Consider the following 17,406-nt stretch of genomic DNA (forward strand, 5'->3'; position numbering starts at 1 on the left):
GGTTTGTTCTTGCCGTCCACAGTTGCTGCTCCCGGTATGCACTTATGCTTAAAAATAACTCCTGCCCCTGCAAAGTCAATACTTGGCATATCTGCATTCTTTCTGTACTGTGTGGCTGTTGCTGAGGTGTCTCTGGCCGAGGACAGCGACTGTCACTCTGAAGGAAGCTGCTGCAAACACAAAGCCGTATTAGCGCTAGCAATTAATAGAGCTGATCTTGATTTAGCAAGTATGAAACAGTTTAATTTGCATTTACGTCGCTAATTTGTGCTTCTGCTAGTTAAAGCTCCTTGAAGCTAAAAGTTTTGCAGAAAAGCAGTAAAAACTAAAATGTTGAACTAGTCTTTGAGGCATCTTTAACTTGACAGTTAATGGAGATTTATCTTATTCTGTTATGTTACTTTTTTTAAATGAGGGATCAATGAAGTTCTATTTTAAAAAAGCTAATGTCGGCTTTAAGCTAGTTTAGCTTTAGCAAAGTGGACCTTGAGCTAAGGTTTAGCAACTATTTTCACTTGACAGTGTAAGTGCTGAAAAATGCAGAAATGCTTCCTACAAGTGGAATAAAAAGATTTTATGCCAGATATACTGCATATTAGAGTATTTACTTTCAGGTGCAAACTAATACTTCATTTTCACGTGTCTTTACTACCTTAATCATTGCCAGTATTCTAGCTGTTCCATTCTGTTCATATTTTCATTATTAGCCCATCATACTTACATCTTGTTGCTTTTCTGTTGGAAACTATATTTTTTAATTTTATTTTTTCACACTATTAAATATTTTCAGTAGAGGTTTTAGTTACAAAAAGAACTAGTGTTTGCTTTAAGCTAGTTTAACTTTAGCTAAGTGGAGCTTGAGCTAAATTTTAAATTATGTTAAAATTATTTTCACTTTTACTCGACAGTCTAAAGTGCTGAAAAATGCAAAACAAGTTTCCTGTAAGTGGAATTTAAAAAAAAGGCCTTAGTTCAAAGAGAATAATTTTTTGTTGTCTGTTATCTTAGATTAAAAAAATAAAAGCATACAAATCTGTTTAAAGTAAAAAGTGCTGCAAATAATAAACAATTTGACAATTTAATGTCATTTTGCAGTATAAATTTTCTCAACAGTTTGTGAAATGTCAGTTTCAGTATCCTGTAATATTTCATTTCATGTACAGCATGTCTGTATTGTGCAATATTTTATGTGTAATATTTAATTCAATGCACAATCTATCATTTTCATTTGTGACGTTACTATTTTAGCTAATTTTCATTTTTCACTCGTATCATACTTACAATTTGTTATTTTTGTGTTGGACACTGAAACTGTTCATGCTATTTTTTCATATTAGATTATTGATTATTTTCTGAGCAAAATCTTGCAGAACAAGTTTTATTTATTTTTTCAATCCTAAAAAAGAAAGAACTTTGCTACTTTTAACTTTAATTTAACTTCAGCTAACTGGACCTTGAGCAAAATATTAGTGACTGTTTTCACCTTAACTCTGACAAGTTTCACTTTGACAGTTTAAAATAGAATTTTTGTCGAGACTAGAAAAAACACGAAGCTTCATAATGAACTGAACTGAATGAATGTGGATATAAGTAGAGAGTAATGTGGATCAATGTGAGCGCTGTCAGTGGAAATCTGACATTTTTCAAAGTACAGTAGGAGATGTACAAATATAAAATACATCTAGAAAAATGTATCTATGAAATCAGTGGGATCTTTATTCTCTAGAACTATAAAAACAATAAATGATGCTGCACTTCTACATATTCTACATTGCAGAACATAAAAGAGTAACAGCTTAAAGTAGAGTAAAGGTGCAGATATTACATTATATTTTTTAGATATTTGGAAGGACACATGCAGCTCTCAGCAAGATGGATGTCTGTAATGATGCAAAGCAGTTTCCCATAATGAGGAAGGATTTACACCCAATTATCTCCTGTCATCAGCTACAATCTCGACTGTTCTCCAGATGGTCACATTATTTTAGCCCTAATTCATTTAAACTTTTAATTATAGCAGCTTAAAGTTAAAATATAAACATTTTTATGAGAAAAATTTACCTAAGACGGTCAGTTCCCAACACCAACATCAGGGTCTCCTGACACCTTGGAGTAAGCTAAGCTAAGCTAATAAGGCTTTATTGAATGCTGTTCTGGAAATTAATGTGCGTTTTTTCATTAAAGAAAACAGCAAAAGGACAAAATTAAGAAGGTAATCTTGCTTTATTTTGCTTTTGTTCCAAGTTTTTCAGCTCTGTGTACCAGAATATATAATAAAGTAATAAAAACTGACACTCTCCAGTCATTGTAATAATAAACAGCTAGAATTTATTGCCATAGGAGTAGAACTACTTCTTAATTCTTCTTTCTAGGGCCATCATTCTGCTTGTGATGCATTTATTTGCGACATTTTTCATTCTGACGGCGTGCATTGTGTTATTATATCGTCTGTTTATGTTCTCGTACTGATTTAGATGAAGCCGTCTCGGTGATCGGTGAGTTTTTCAGACTGGTAGCTGTTGTGTTAGCGCTGTTGGTGGGTGTTTGTACCTGAAATCCGACCTGCGCTGCCGTTCTGCTTATTTCAGTGCCTCTAAATAAGCACCGGCAGACCCTCGACGCTCGGCCTCATTGAGTTTGAATGAAACTCTGGAGAATTTTTTTTTTTGGCACGTTTCGAAGTGTGTGACACTTTGTGAGATATTTGCCGGAGTCCCTCCTGTTTCCTGTCCCCAACTCTCCAACTGTTATGTTAAGTAGCGGGCCTGCTTTCTGTCCGCTGCTCTCTCCTCCTTGGGTTTCAATTCCAAACATGGTTATCCTTGTAGGGTTCCATTGACGCCCCCCGCCTCCTATCTCCTCCAGCTGTTGGCAGGCCGGCGGTGGAAGAAACAGACAGTAGAAGCACAGCAAGAAAGACGACAAGAAGCAACCCATTCCAGCTGTGTTTAACTGAGCCGTGAGAACTTTCTCCCATTGAAGAATTTTCCGCTGCAGGCCAAAGGAACAAACATCCAGCAGCTGTTTATTTGGAGCTCCTCACAGCGCAGAAATAGCAGCGAGCTTGAAGAGGATTTTTTGGGTCCTTTTAATTTCCAAACATGAGCGAAGGAAACTGGACTCTGCTGGACAGTTTGTTCTTCCCGCCGCTCTGCGATGGCTGGACCAACAACACCGAAGGGGCCATCTACCACCTGGGCAACACCTTCCTGTTCCTGGGCTACATGGGGGGCAGCGGCGCCTACGGGTGCCTCTTCATCTTCGGCTTCCTGTCACCGGCATTCCTCTGCCTCGCCCTCTGGGGCTTGTTGACCATGTGCGGCCTGGACGTCCTCACCTGGAACCTGATCCTGCTGCTGGCTGCCCTCCTGCAGATCTGCCACCTGCTGTTCCGGCTGCACCAGGAGGGGATCCACAGCGAGGAGCTCACCGCCCTCTACCAGGCCGTCTACCTGCCGCTGGGCGTCCCCGTCCAGGTGTTCAAGGAGATCTCTGGCGCCTTCGAGAACAAAGTGGTGGAGCTGAAGGCCGGAGAGACGTATGCCGTGGAGGGGAAGACGCCCATCGACCAGCTCGCCTTTCTGCTGTCCGGCAGGTGGGAACTGTGTGTTAGTACGTACAGCAAAATACAAACCACCAAGAACAACTACCTCAAGGAAAGCAGCTACAAAACGATGTAAAACTACTTGGAGGTGAATTAAGTGGTTAGCTTTATGTCATGCACCAATTCATTTGGCCTGGAGGAACACTAGCATCTATTAGGAGTCGAGTTTAATGCAAGTTCAACGTTCAGTCTTCAACAAAAGTTTCCATCCACTTGTTAAGACCATGTTTATCATGATAGACTTGAGTCTCCAATGACTTCTATATTTCTGAATCTTCGTTGATGGAATCAGTCAAACACATTAATCTATGTTACACAAAAACAATCATACATTTGGGTTCTTTCACAGATTTATTAAGAGTCTAATGAAAATGTGACAAAATCTACTGGGTCATAAATATACATACAGCAACTTGAATTTTTAGTTTTGGTGACATAGAAAGTTCTCTTAATCAAATTTTCTTACTTTCATGACCTCTTACCTTCTGCTGAGTAATTCCAATTGATTACAGCTGCTGACTCCTCTGATCCAGTTCTAAAAAAAACCCCATTAGATCCACTCATTAGACTCAAACACTACAGTGGCATGGCCTCTTACCTCCTTTTAAGTGATTACAACTGACTACAGGATTTTGATTCCTTTATGGCATCATTAACGGTCCTCTGGAAATATGGCAAAATCTGCTGGGTCATAAATATACATAAACTGATGCTTATATTTGGTTAAATTTGTCCATTTCCTCCTCAGTTCTGTTCTTCTGGTTTCAATCTTCTGGTTTCTCTTTGACTGTTTTTTGACAGAATTGGTTCAGTTCAACTAAACTTGTCGTCTTTCTGACTCAGACTTGTTTCTCCATCAGTCCTCAGGTTCTTGATGGTTTAAGTCAGGACTTTTGGGACACCAGTCTAGAACCTTCATTCTATCCTGATGGAACCATTTCTTTACCACGTCTGATGTGTGTTTGGGCTCATTGTCTTGTTGAAACATCCAACTGTGTCCAAGATCAACCTTCTACTGATGGTTTTAGGTTTTCCTGAAGAATGTGGAGGTGATCCTCCTTCTTCATTATTCCATTTACTTTGTGGAAAGCTCCAGTTCCACAGAGCATGATACTGCCACCACCATGCTTGACGGTAGGTTTGGTGTTCTTGGGGTTAGAAAAAGACCCAAGACAGTCTGAAACTAGTCCTAATAAGGTTTAAAACCAGGACAAAAATCAGACCTAAACCAGTCCAAAAAAACATGTTCAGAACCAGTCACAATATAGTCTGAAACCAGTCCAAAAGCAAAACTGAAACCAGTTTTAGAAACAGTCCAAAACCAGTTTAAAACTGGGACCAAAACCCAGAGCATGATACTGTAGGTTTGATGTTCTTGGGGTTAAAGGCCTCTCCTTCTCTCCTCTAAACATATTTCTGCTCAGTTTTTGTTCCATCTGACCACAGCACTTTCTTCCAGAAGGCCTTTTCTTTGTCCATGTGATCAGCAGCAAACTGAAGTGGTGCTTTTGAGTAATGTATGTATATTTTTGACCCAGTAGATTTTGTCATACTTCCAGAAGACCTGTAATAAATCTATGAAAGAACCAAAGTTCATCGTTTGTTTGTGACAAAGATTCATGTGTTTCACTAATTTGTCATAGAAATTTCACAGTTCAATGAGTCACTGGAGACTCCAGACTGACTTAATAAACATGGTCTTTACAAGTGGATGGAAACTTTTGTTCTCTATTGTATTTCCTTAAAATGAGGCACTTTTTTAAGGCCCAGTTATGAGAGATTGTGGGATTTTTTGCTTCCATAACATACCATTTGCAGATTCAAGCACACAAATTCAATTTCCTGCCACTCTGAGTCATAAATCTCCACTTCAGAACAAGCATCAAACTTTCCAGTTTGATTTCTATCTACATTCTGCAAGTTTTTATCTACATCAATGTTCAAAAGTTTGGGGTCACTTAGAATGTCATTTTTGAAAATAAATAAATACATTTTTCAATGAAGATAACATTAAATAAATGATAAATTCAGTGTAGACATTGTTAATGTGGTAAATGACTATTCTAGCTGGAAACAGCTGATTCTTAAGGGAATATCTCCATAGGGGTACAGAAGAACATTTCCAGCAACCATCACTCCTGTGTTCTAATGCTACATTGTGTTAGCTAATGCTGTTGAAAGGCTCATTGATGATTAGAAAACCCTTGTGCAGTTATGTTAGCACATTAATTGATTGATTGATTGATTGTTTGTCTCTTCCACTGTTAAATCTCTACTATGTTCTCCAGTTGGTCACCGACTTTATGTATCTGCTGCTGCTGCTGCATAAAGAGCAAAAACAGTTTAACAGCCCTTTGTGGATTTTGGCTCTACAACCGAAACTTTTCTTAACTTACACCCTTGATCATATAAACACTGATTATAAAATAAAAACATATCAGAGAAAATGTACCTTAACAGCAACTAAGCTAGGCTAAGATTAGACTTTTTTGTAATGCAGAAGGAAATACTTGTATCATATATTATTTTGCTAAAAACACACAAAATGACATCACGTAATCAATGCACCACCTAAAAATTGGAGAATCAATAAGAAATAAGTATGATACAGTAGTGAAATAACATAAATACGCTAAAAAAATATGGCAATGAAGGCTGATTCTGGCAACTGTACAGATAATATGGCCCAAAATAATTCAATATTACACCAGAAAAATGAGATAACAACTGAAATATTACTGAATAAATGTTGTTGAGAACACTTCAGCATCACTCCAGCAACATCTTCAGCTTTTGTAACGTTGCTCTAACAGTTTAAAACCACTAATTCTGCAGCATGGTCCATATTAAGAGTGCTGCATTAGTATAATATGGGATTAATGAGCTAATTATACTTGTGCACACTTACTAATGAATATTTTACTCCACTCAGCCTCAAGGTCACTGTAGTAGTTTGCAATATCATTATTTTTATTGTCAAGTATTATTTTGTCCATTTCTTGCAAACAGGAGCAGATTTTAGTGTCACTGAATTCATAAAAGGTTTAAACTGTTCTTACATTGACAGAAAAACTAACAGAAATGATTCTAAAGACATTATAATGGACTAGATTTCTAGTTTGTGGTTCTTGGCAGCCTGAAAGTGTCCCAGGAAATCTGCTCTCTTCATCCAAACATCCTCAGAGGAGCAGAGAGCTGGAGCTTATACAAGAGAAATGCTGTAAACAGAGTATTTTAGTCGGTGACTCAGCGGCGTGTCGTCCCTCTGCTCGCTGCCAGCTGGTTAAAGGATATCTTTGTACTCGAGGCGGCCGAGTGGACGCTCACTGCTCCTCTTACTTTAAATTAAATGTTGGCCTCGACTCGGAGCAAAGGAGCCAAACTGGAAACAGCAAGCAAAATGAATGGAAAAGAAGCTGTTAATGACTTTTATTTGCTTGTATTTTTAAGGTTCTTGTTCGTCTTTATTCTCGATTAATCAACTGTATGTGAGACAGTTAGGTGAGAAGCACCAAAATAAAACACTAAAGACTTACTATTATGTCTTTAACATCTGTTCGTACTTTCATGTCTGATATGGCTGCAGTAGATGGCCAAAGGGAAACGGTCACCTGATAGCAGAGGTGAATACCAAATTAATGCAAATGCAGTGAGTCGCCGGTTTGATTCCAGGGCATTCGAATGTTTGCTGCAGGTCACTATTGTCACTGCTCTTGAATAAAGGCAATAAAAACAGGGGGAAAAAACTTTAAAAAATTTGGACTCCTAAGCATGCACCTGTTGGTCTTACCTTGAAACACTGGGCATTATTAAGCTGCTGTAGCACTCTTGACTCTTCCTGGATTCTTTTTTGATTGATTGATTTCTTTATTTTTGTGTGAATACATCCAAAACACAGTATTCTGCTGCTCAGTTCTCAAACCTCTCCTAGCAGTTTTTTACCCAAATTTAGGACGTAAGGCTTCAACCGTTTGCTTCCATTCAACCACAAGAACATTACTGAGGTTCTAAATTAAACCACAAAAACAGACAGCAAAGTACCAGAACAAAAGAAAGTCATGTCGACACCATGAAATGTACATAAAAGATGGATTTATTTAGTCTCCAAATCTGAAAAGCAAAATAGAAATGTCTTCTTTCTATCAGCCAGCAGGGGGCGACTCCACTGTTTGCATAAAGAGTTGGATTGGCAAAATGTTCTACCTTTATTGTGTCACATTACAAGGACATTTAAAAATGTTTGTTATAACATCTGAGGTCTTGACAAAACATTTTCCAGATGTTGTATCATAGCGAGAACATTTTACAGAAGCTCGTTCGACAACGTTTTCCCAAGCAAAAGAGCAAAACGTTCTGCCTTTAACGTATTAGACTACATGAAGTTGTAAAATGTTCTGGATAAAGAACATTCTGTCCTTTGAGGTCTTGATAAGATCTTGAATGCATTTTCTGAATGTTGGTTGGAGAACGTTCTTCCTTTGTTGTAATGGAACGTTGTGAGAATGTGTTATAGAAGAACGTTCTCCAACAAAAAGGCCAAATGTACCGCCTTAAGCATATCACCTTGCAGGAACATTTTATAAAAATCATCTGAAGCCTCGATAACATCTGGAAAACGTTCTTTAGAATGTTAGTTTAAGAATATTCTTCCGTTGTTATCATGGAACATTGTGAAAATGTTTTATAGAAGAATGTCCTGTAATATGCTCCCTCAGTAAAAAGGCCAAATGTTCCACCTTTAATATATCAGATAACAGGAACGTTATGAAACGTTCTGGATAAAGAACATTCTGTCCTGATAACATCTTGAAAATGTTCTCTGAATGTTGCTTTCAGAACGTCCTTCCTTTGTATCATTGAGGAAACATTTTATAGAGATTGTTCAACAGTTTGTTCCCTTAAGAACATCCCCAAAACACACTCAGAACATGGCAGGAAGAACGTTCCACCTTTATTGTAATACGTTGCTGGAATGTTTTATTAAAACATTGTTTGAATGTTGTTTCACAAAATCTGGGGTCCCTGCAACATCCTCTAAATGTTCTATAATGGGTTCCTTCAACAGAAAAGCAAAATGTTCCACTTTAAGTGTACCAAATTACAGGAACGTTATAAAACATTCTGTCATCAGAGGCCATAACGTCTTAAAAACGTTTTCAGAATGTAGTATTGAGAACATCCTTCCATTGTTATCATTTTGGAAGCATTTCATAGAGTTCTATATGTTCCTTCAATAAAAAGACAGAATATTCCACCTTTTAATGGCTCACATTACAGGAACATTTTATAAAAACCAGGAGGTCTTTTTCTTTTTTCATGGAACATATTCTACGTTCCTGACAACGTCCTCTGAATGTTGACGTTAAAACTTTATGTTGACTTTATAGGAACATTACTGGAAATGAAAATGTTCTTAAAACATCTGGTTCAAAGGAACATTTAGGGTACTTTAAATCTTGCTCTGGACACTGAGTTCTTCCAGCGTCTCTGGTCCTCCAAAGTGACCTCCAGTTCTGATTATCGCCTCCTAATCCGTCTCTGGTTCTCCTCTGGTATCTGTGCAGGATAAACGTGTCTCTGGAGGGTCAGTTCCTGCACTACATCCACAGACACCAGTTCCTCGACTCCCCTGAGTGGGAATCTCTGCGACCCAACGAGGAGGGGAAGTTCCAGGTACCGGTTCTTTCAGTAACCTGAAGTTCTGCTGCTGAATGAGCTGGAAGCAGAAACCAGACGAGTGTATGGGGTTGTCTTTGGTTTCCTGCTATCGGACTGAGAATCTGAGCGATAAGCCGAACAGGGAAAGCAGTTGTCCTCTTGTCTTTCACAGATCCTGTTGCATCAGATCAGTTCTGCTAAACTAGAAGCAAGGCCTAAGGTCTAGTTGGAGATTCTGGTTTGTCTGCAGTCCAAACACAGTTTTAGAATGTGTCTATGCTGGGAATTGGACATTTTTTTGGATTCTGGATTACAATAAATGAAATATTTCTCGTTTAAAATAGTGAAAAATCCATGATAATAGCATCCAAATATTGTATTTTACTGCATCAACAGTCTAAAATCCAAAGAACTCATGTTAATATTAAAAATTATTGGAATTTCTAGAGACTTTCTGGCACTACTGCTTAAAATAATGACTTCAATTATTGAAATGCTCATTTTTAAGAAATACATTGATTGCATTCGTTCCACCATAAAACATCTGCCAAACCAATTTTGTAAAATTTTAAACCTCACATTGGTTACATCTGTGTTGACTAGCTTCTTCCCTGTTTATGTGGCTACATTTCACTGTGCATTAATGCCAGTATCTCAAGTACTAGCATCTATAGTACTTCTAGCACTTAAATTAATGCTAGCATTACTGCAAATAGTGTTAAGATGTGTTTTCTGGTATGTTAAAATGCCTTTTCTAGTAATATTTCCTACTGAATATGTCTTTTCTTCATGTGCTACTTGTCAATAAGACAACTGCCACAAGACAGATCAATGAGTTATGGCACAAAATTATAAAAAATAATAATTCATATTATTATGTTTAATGGAAGCAGAGTGTTGTATGACAGTACAAGCAAAGAGGAAAGTTATTTTCATTTATTCATTTTGGAAAATGCGCTTAGCATAATATGAATTTATCACAAAAATGGTGGTCAGTTCACTACTATAGCCGACATCCATCTGGTACTTTTAACTGAAAACAGCAGTGACGTAGTTAATAGTAAAGAAGTCTTAAAGTAGTTCTTTAGTCAAGAAACTTCCTACATAGTTGACTATATAGTAGTTATACATATGGAGGAGGGAATGAGTGGATGATTTCACATTCTGCTGTTGTGAGACTGAGTAGCTGCAATGCTTTTAAACTCTTAACAACATGCTCTATGCTGCCCCTAGAGGCCAAACATTACAAACAGTACCTTTAACACCTTAATGAAGCTTCATGTTTACCCCCAGGTGACCCTGACGGCGGAGGAAGACTCCCGCTACGTCTCGTGGCGTCGCCGTCGCCTCTACATGCTGATATCGAAGGAACGCTACATCGCCCGCCTCTTTTCCGTCATGCTGGGATACGACATCGCCGAGAAGCTCTACAACCTCAACAACAAGCTCTACATCAAGAGCGGTGTCCTGCTGGACATCCGCCTGCCCAGCCTCTACCACGTCCTGGCACCGTCCTCTCAGGGCAGCGAGGGCGGCAGCGATGGCGGCGGCCTCCCCAGGGAACAGCGGGGCCATGAACCGGCACCGGCCTACCAGACGTCCGATCCAGGCCAGTCCGAACCCCTACAGACGCCCCCACACGGACCGGGAAAGACGGCCCTGGACGAACCCCTGCAGGCCCCCCAGCAGCGCTACCAGCACCCCTGGGCAACGGAGCCGGAGCTGCCCTCTGGTGAGGACTCCACCAGCCTGGTCCTGGAGGACTTTGCCGATGTGGCGGGCTCCTTAACGGACTATGGCAGTGAGAGGGATTATTTGAGGTAGAGGGTGCAGGGTTCTGGAGCTAACACACTGGGTCACCATTAAGCTACATGTAAGTACCTCACCGGGGCGGACCGGGGGTTGATGTGTTAGCATGGAAGGTCTGCAGTGCACAGTTCTTACTAACCCAACTCTGTAGAGCAACACAGGACTGGACGATACATCTGGAACTACATTTATCCAACATTAAATTACAGATTTACATCTGGAAAGCTGCTTGATGCACTTATTCAACTAGAGCTACTTTCTTTCCCAAGCTAGCAGGGGAAATTTCTACAAGGTGGACTTTTACTAACTAAAAGTTCTAATATTTCAATCTAATTCACAAAGAACATCTTTAGGATATTTATTATTACCGATAATGTTCCTATCAGGTTAAAAATTAACTAAGAATGTTTTAACGGCATCATTCAGAGAAAATATCTGGAGGATGTCGTCGGAACCAGAGGCTGTGTTCCATGGTAGCAAAGGAAGAACGTAACCTTGCCGGCAAGTTGATTTCTCGCGATATTTGTGAGTTCACAAATCTCTCAAGAAACCATCTTGCCCCGCTCCCGCATTCACTGTTCGTACAGAGCCAAGTTGGCACGGGCCAATCATGCAGCAGTATTCGTGTGTGGGGCGGGATATCCGGGTGTGAAGACGACACCAAGCGCCAGTAGATCAAAACAAACATGGCAACGGAGGACAACGATCGTGTAGATGCTGCTATTAAGTCAGTTTTAGCTGACTCTCCTATCGCTTCTTTGAAGGAAGAACAACGAGAGGCGCTTTGTGCATTTCTGGATGGTAAAGATGTTTGTGCTTTTTAACCTACGGGTTTTGGTAAGAGTTTAATCTACCAATTGGCTCCGCTCGTTGTGAAGATCCCGCGATTGGCTAAAAACAAACCTGTCAGAGGCGGGACATACTGTTGCATTGTCCAATCCGTGCCTCTTTCCTCCGAACGGATTTACATGGAGCGGTCCCAGATTGATATTGTGGAGTACTATCAAGTACTACACAATTATTAATCTGGCTATTGGCAGGTTAGGAAGAACGTTCTTACACCAACATTCAAACTGGAAAACGATCTCTATGGAGAACATTTTATTACGTTCATGTAATCCGTTTTGTTAAAGGTAGAACATTTTGCCTACGTTTTTTAGTGGGAGGAACACACTATGGAACGCTCTTCTATAAAATGTTCTCACAATGATACGAGACAATTGTTCTCAGTGCAACATTTGGAAAATGTTTTATTGAGACTTCTGATGACAGAATGTGTGATCATACTAATGACACATTGTAAAACGTTCTTCTATAAAACATTCTCTCAATGTTCCATGAAAACAATGGAAGAACACTCCAGCATTCATAAAATGTTTTTAAGATAGCATCGAGACCTCAGATAACAGACTTGTCTTCTTATTGACGGAATCCATTATAGAATGTCCTTCTACAAAGCATTCTGAAAACGTTCTATGATAACAAAGGAAGAACATTCTTAAAACAACATTAAAAGTCCTCAAAGCACAGTTTCGTCTTTTATGTCAGAACTGGTTGCATGGAAGTAGTTGGCGAGGAGAGCGGATGAATACGTCATCATGTGGCGCTGTAAGAAGGTTTTGTTTTCATTCCCCGGTTGTACATCACCTTGGATCGTGCGACATTCACTAACCTTTTACCCTTCATTATCGCTCCCAAGCGTAAGTCAGACTCTTCTGATGACAGTGCTTAGAAGAAAAGGAAAGTCATGCCCATGGAAGTGAAATTAGATATAATAAAACATGCAGAACATGACTTTTCCGAAGAACTGATCAATGTTGGCATGCACATAACGGCTTTGTTTACATTTTTGCTGGCGTTCTGACTTACGTCGAAAATCAACTTACATCAGTCCGTAGGAATGGAACTCCGTCAGAAGTGGAGGACCCCCTGTACATCAATATATACTGTTGCCTGTCTTTTTCACTTTGTACCTCTGTACGTTGCCTTATGTTACCTTTAAACCCTCAGCTACCTCATCTTTTTATATACCTACATCAATACACAATAATACAGAATTATCGTCCAGCCCCTGCTGAAATGTGACGCTGTATTTATTCAACTTTTGTGGCTCTTTTATTCATCTCGTGAGGATTTCATTCTCTGCCTGCTTGCTGGTTTGCATTTAAACTCATAAGTTTAATTTTTAAAAGTCTGATTAAAGGTATCATTGTTTTATTGAACCACCAAACCGTCTGCAGTTCAGAGATCAACCCTAAATGGTGGCTGAGATTCTTCTCTATTGGCCTCCTCACTTTTAGCCTCATCTGGATTATTATCCTATTTTCCAACCATACTTTAAAATTAAAATTCCCTCCATGCCAGCTGCTCTGTACTAGCATTCCTGTCGCCTCTAAGAAGCTTACAGTCATGTGTGGTGCAGTAGCAGAGTGAAAATAGATCAGTAAAAACAGTTTAACGGTAAATGAACATGCTGTGGGCTCAGACGCTTGATCAGGTCCAGTGATTGGTTGAACTTTACCAGTCAATCAGGTTGTTTCTGAGTCTGGCAGCAGCTGTGATGAGGATTAGCGCTTGTGAATTCAGAGGGTGCCCAAAAAATGCCAGAGCCACAGTTTTAATCCGGTGTGCCCACCCTTCAGCTTTCTGTTCACCCTCCTCCTTCGTCCCAGAGGCAGCCGTCGTCCAATCACAGGTGGAGGATCACGTTTCACAGCGGGACAGTCGGGTCGGGTCGGGTTTATGTCGCAGAGCAGCTGTGAAGTAGAAACTGAAATCTGTCCCACAGTTGTAATGAATGGCTCAAAACCAGCAGACAAACAACCAAAGGTACAGATGGGAACAGTAGTTTACAGCTGTACATACAAATAATGTGTTTTACAGGCCTTTAACCCCAAGAACACCAAATCTACCACCAAGCATGGTGGTGGCAGTATAATGCTTTCGGTATTTTGGACTGGTTTCAGACTGGATGTTGTTGGACTGGTTCTGGACTTTCCTGGGACTGGTTTATGTTTGGTTTCAGTCTTGGTTCTCCTGGTTTTGGATGTGATTTAAAGTTGGTTTAGGATTTATTTTACTCTGGATCTGGTTCTGGATGAGGACTGGTTTCAGAATGTCTTGAGAGGGTCTTGGACCTGTTTTAGGAGCAGTTTAGGTTTGGTTTTGTCCCAATTTTGTACTGGATTTTGGTTTTTTAAGACTGGTTTTGAACTGTTTCTAAAACTGGTTTCAGTTTTGCTTTTGGACTGGTTTCAGACTGTATTTTGACTGGTTCTGAACATTTTTTTGATTGGTTTAGGTTTCATTTTGTCCTGGTTTTAGACCTTCTTATGACTGGTTTAGGACTGTCTTGGTTGGGTCTTTTTTTAACTGCAAAAACATCAAACCCACCATCCAGCATGGTGGTGGCAGTATCATGCTCTGTGGAACTGGAGCTTTACACAGAGTAAATGGAATAATGAAGGAGGAGGATCACCTCCACATTCTTCAGGAAAACCTAAAACCATCAGCAGAAGGTTGATCTTGGACACAGTTGGATGTTTCAACAAGACAATGAGCCCAAACACACATCAGACATGGTAAAGAAATGGTTCCATCAGGATAGAATGGAGGTTCTAGACTGGTCTCCCCAAAGTCCTGATTTAAACCATCAAGAAAATGTGGACTGATGGAGAAACAAGTCTGAGTCCGAAAGACGACAAGTTCAGTTGAACTGAACCAATTCTGTCCAGAGGAGTGGCATAGGATGTTTGGTAGAAAGGTGAGACCTCCAAAACTACCATCAAGCATGGAGGTGGCAGTATCATGCTCTGTGAAACTGGAGCTTTATAGACTTGTAAATGGTTGTATTTATATAGCGCTTTTATCCAAAGTGCTTTACATGATACGTCTCATTCACCCATTCACACACTGATGGCAGAAGCTGCCATACAAGGCACTAACCACAACCCACCAGGAGCAATTAGGGGTTCAGTGTCTTGCTCAGGTACACCTCGACATGAGCTTGACAAGCCAAGGATCGAACCGGCAACCTTCCAGTTATAAGACAGCCACTCTACCCACTGAGCCATGCCACCACTTGTAAAGTCTATATCATGTCAGTCTTTATTTTGCAATGACTTTGATAACTGAATTTTCTCTAATAGACTCATTAAAACACATGAATCTTTGTCACATGAACACAATCCTGTATTTTGGTTCTTTTATAGATTTATTAAAGGTCTTCTTGAAATATGACAAAATCTGATGGATCTAAAATATGCATACAGTAAATTGAATCATTGGTTATTTTGATGTAGAAAGTTGCGTTAATCAGATGTTTTTAGTTTCATGGCCTCTTAACTTCTCGTGAATGATTCCAGTCGACTACAGCTGCTGACTCCTCTGATCCAGTTTAAATAGAACCATTAGAGCCACTGATTAGACTCATCGAACACCACATATGAGAACGTCAGTGAAAACCAACATCCCATTTACGAACCTCGTGCTGCTTTAAATGTTTGCTTTCTTGTGCTGCATGTCTGTTTTGTTGTCGATGCTTTAAAGTTTGTTGTTAGACGTATTGTGTTCTAATATTTGATTTCATAGACTAAACTGATCTAACCTTTAATAGAAGAGTCATTTCATCTCAGATCATCAGGAGCCTTTTGCTCGACCAACGCTAATTCTTCAGAAACCTTAAAAATGTATGATGATATCTGTGAAATTTTAGCTTTAAGTATCAAACATTTTCTAAGATAACTTTGTAAAGAAAACTTCCAATTGTCCCACTTTCAGCACATTTTTACAGGTGGCGAAATGTGAATCTGTTTTAAGAACAACATCCCCGATACTATTAAAGATAAAAACTTGAAATCTTCTCTGTTACTTCACATCATGACATTGATTTAGAATCAGTAATATCGGACAGATAGATTAAATAATCTCAGACTTTGGTTGAAATATGAGAGTAAAGCTCAAATTAACTAAATAACTGATAATACAGAAGTTAATTCGGTATATTTTCTGAACCTAATGTAGTTTCTTGCGGCAGTAATTCAAACGTAAACATGTAGAATACTTTTAGTCTAAAATATTTGACCACAAAAATAGAAATAAAGTTACTTTCATTGAACACTGATGCATTATACTACAAAAACAGAAATATTGGTAGTTCTACTTGGAGCTCCACTTTAACACATGATAAACTTTAAGATGAAAAAATGTCAAACTAACCAGAACTTGCAGAATAATCCTGATGATCTGAAATATATTTTAAGTTCTCAGCCATCGGTTCCTGTTGTTTCTGCTGTAACTGAATCTTCGTCTCTGCAGAATCTGACGATGAGGTGAATCTTCCTCCTCGGTTCCAGAGGATCAGAGCTCCGCTGGCTCCGACCGACACCCCGAAACTGTGAGAGCGAACTCTGGAAACTCCAAATGATCTGCAGCATGAACGTGTCTCACAGCACCGCCTCAGTAATCAGCGTTCTCCTTCCACATCTGGATGTTTTATTCCAGCGTTTTCTGTTTTCTAACTGAGATTCAAAGTCCCCAAAGCAGCGTTTAGGCCACGAATGTCACAAATCTGGAGGTTTAATTTACAGAATAATCAACAGGAACCAAGAACTAGATCACATTTAACACCTGAAATGTTATTTTATGATTTAAAAGCTGATTTAACGTGACTGAAACTTCAGATTTGGTTTCCTGTTGAAGTTGAAAATCTAAATGTTTGGTTCAGATTTTATTTTCACGTTTTTATGAGTGTAAACTTGATTTTTGGTGTTTTTTTCACAAATGACTTAAGTTTTAGACACACATTTTCTGGATCTGAAAGAATTTTTTGTGGTTTTGATGACAGAAAATTGACACGAATCCATAAGAAGTTCTGATGTAAAGATTCATTTTCACACTTTCACTCAAATTCAAACACCAGTTATTAAAATGATTTGAAATTATTGATGTTTGATGCGTTCACTGACAGATTTTCACCGTTTTTGTACTGAGATTTTTATCTTTTACAGCCAAAAATCAACTAAATTGAAATCTTTTCTGCAGTTTTTAAATTACTAGACGTTAAAACATTGTCAGATTTCCACTTTCACGTTTATTTTTCTGTCATTTTAAAGATGTTTTTTTCTTGAAGCCAAATTCATGTAAAGGAAGCCCGTTTCTTTCCATTAAATGCCTGTAGACCATGTGTTTTTATTTTTATAACTAATGGAGTGTTTCATACACACGTGTAAACTGTGAATCGTGTTGTTTGACGTCAGAAAAATGAGGAAATGTTTGTAAAAAAGTATTTTCATGGGGCCAAGTTTTCTCCATAAAGATCTTTGTGTGCAGTGGAA

The 17,406-nt window shown here is 39.0% G+C and overlaps 1 protein-coding gene across 2 annotated transcripts; it reads left to right on the forward strand.

The window, feature by feature from the left end:
- The first annotated feature begins 64 nt into the window (after window positions 1-64).
- popdc2 (popeye domain containing 2) lies at window positions 65-17,406 on the forward strand. 2 transcript variants are annotated; one of them, XM_022218104.2, is made up of 4 exons: window positions 65-3,595; window positions 9,169-9,277; window positions 10,556-11,135; window positions 16,388-17,406. In XM_022218104.2, the coding sequence occupies exons 1-3, from the start codon at window positions 3,102-3,104 to the stop codon at window positions 11,084-11,086; spliced, it is 1,134 nt and encodes a 377-aa protein (XP_022073796.2). In that variant the 5' UTR covers window positions 65-3,101; the 3' UTR covers window positions 11,087-11,135; window positions 16,388-17,406. The 2 variants fall into 2 exon arrangements, with proteins under 2 accessions (XP_022073796.2, XP_022073797.2); XM_022218105.2 differs by having other exon boundaries at window positions 10,556-10,994.

This window comes from Acanthochromis polyacanthus, chromosome 14 (genome assembly GCF_021347895.1).
Source record: "Acanthochromis polyacanthus isolate Apoly-LR-REF ecotype Palm Island chromosome 14, KAUST_Apoly_ChrSc, whole genome shotgun sequence".
NCBI lineage: Eukaryota > Metazoa > Chordata > Actinopteri > Pomacentridae > Acanthochromis > Acanthochromis polyacanthus.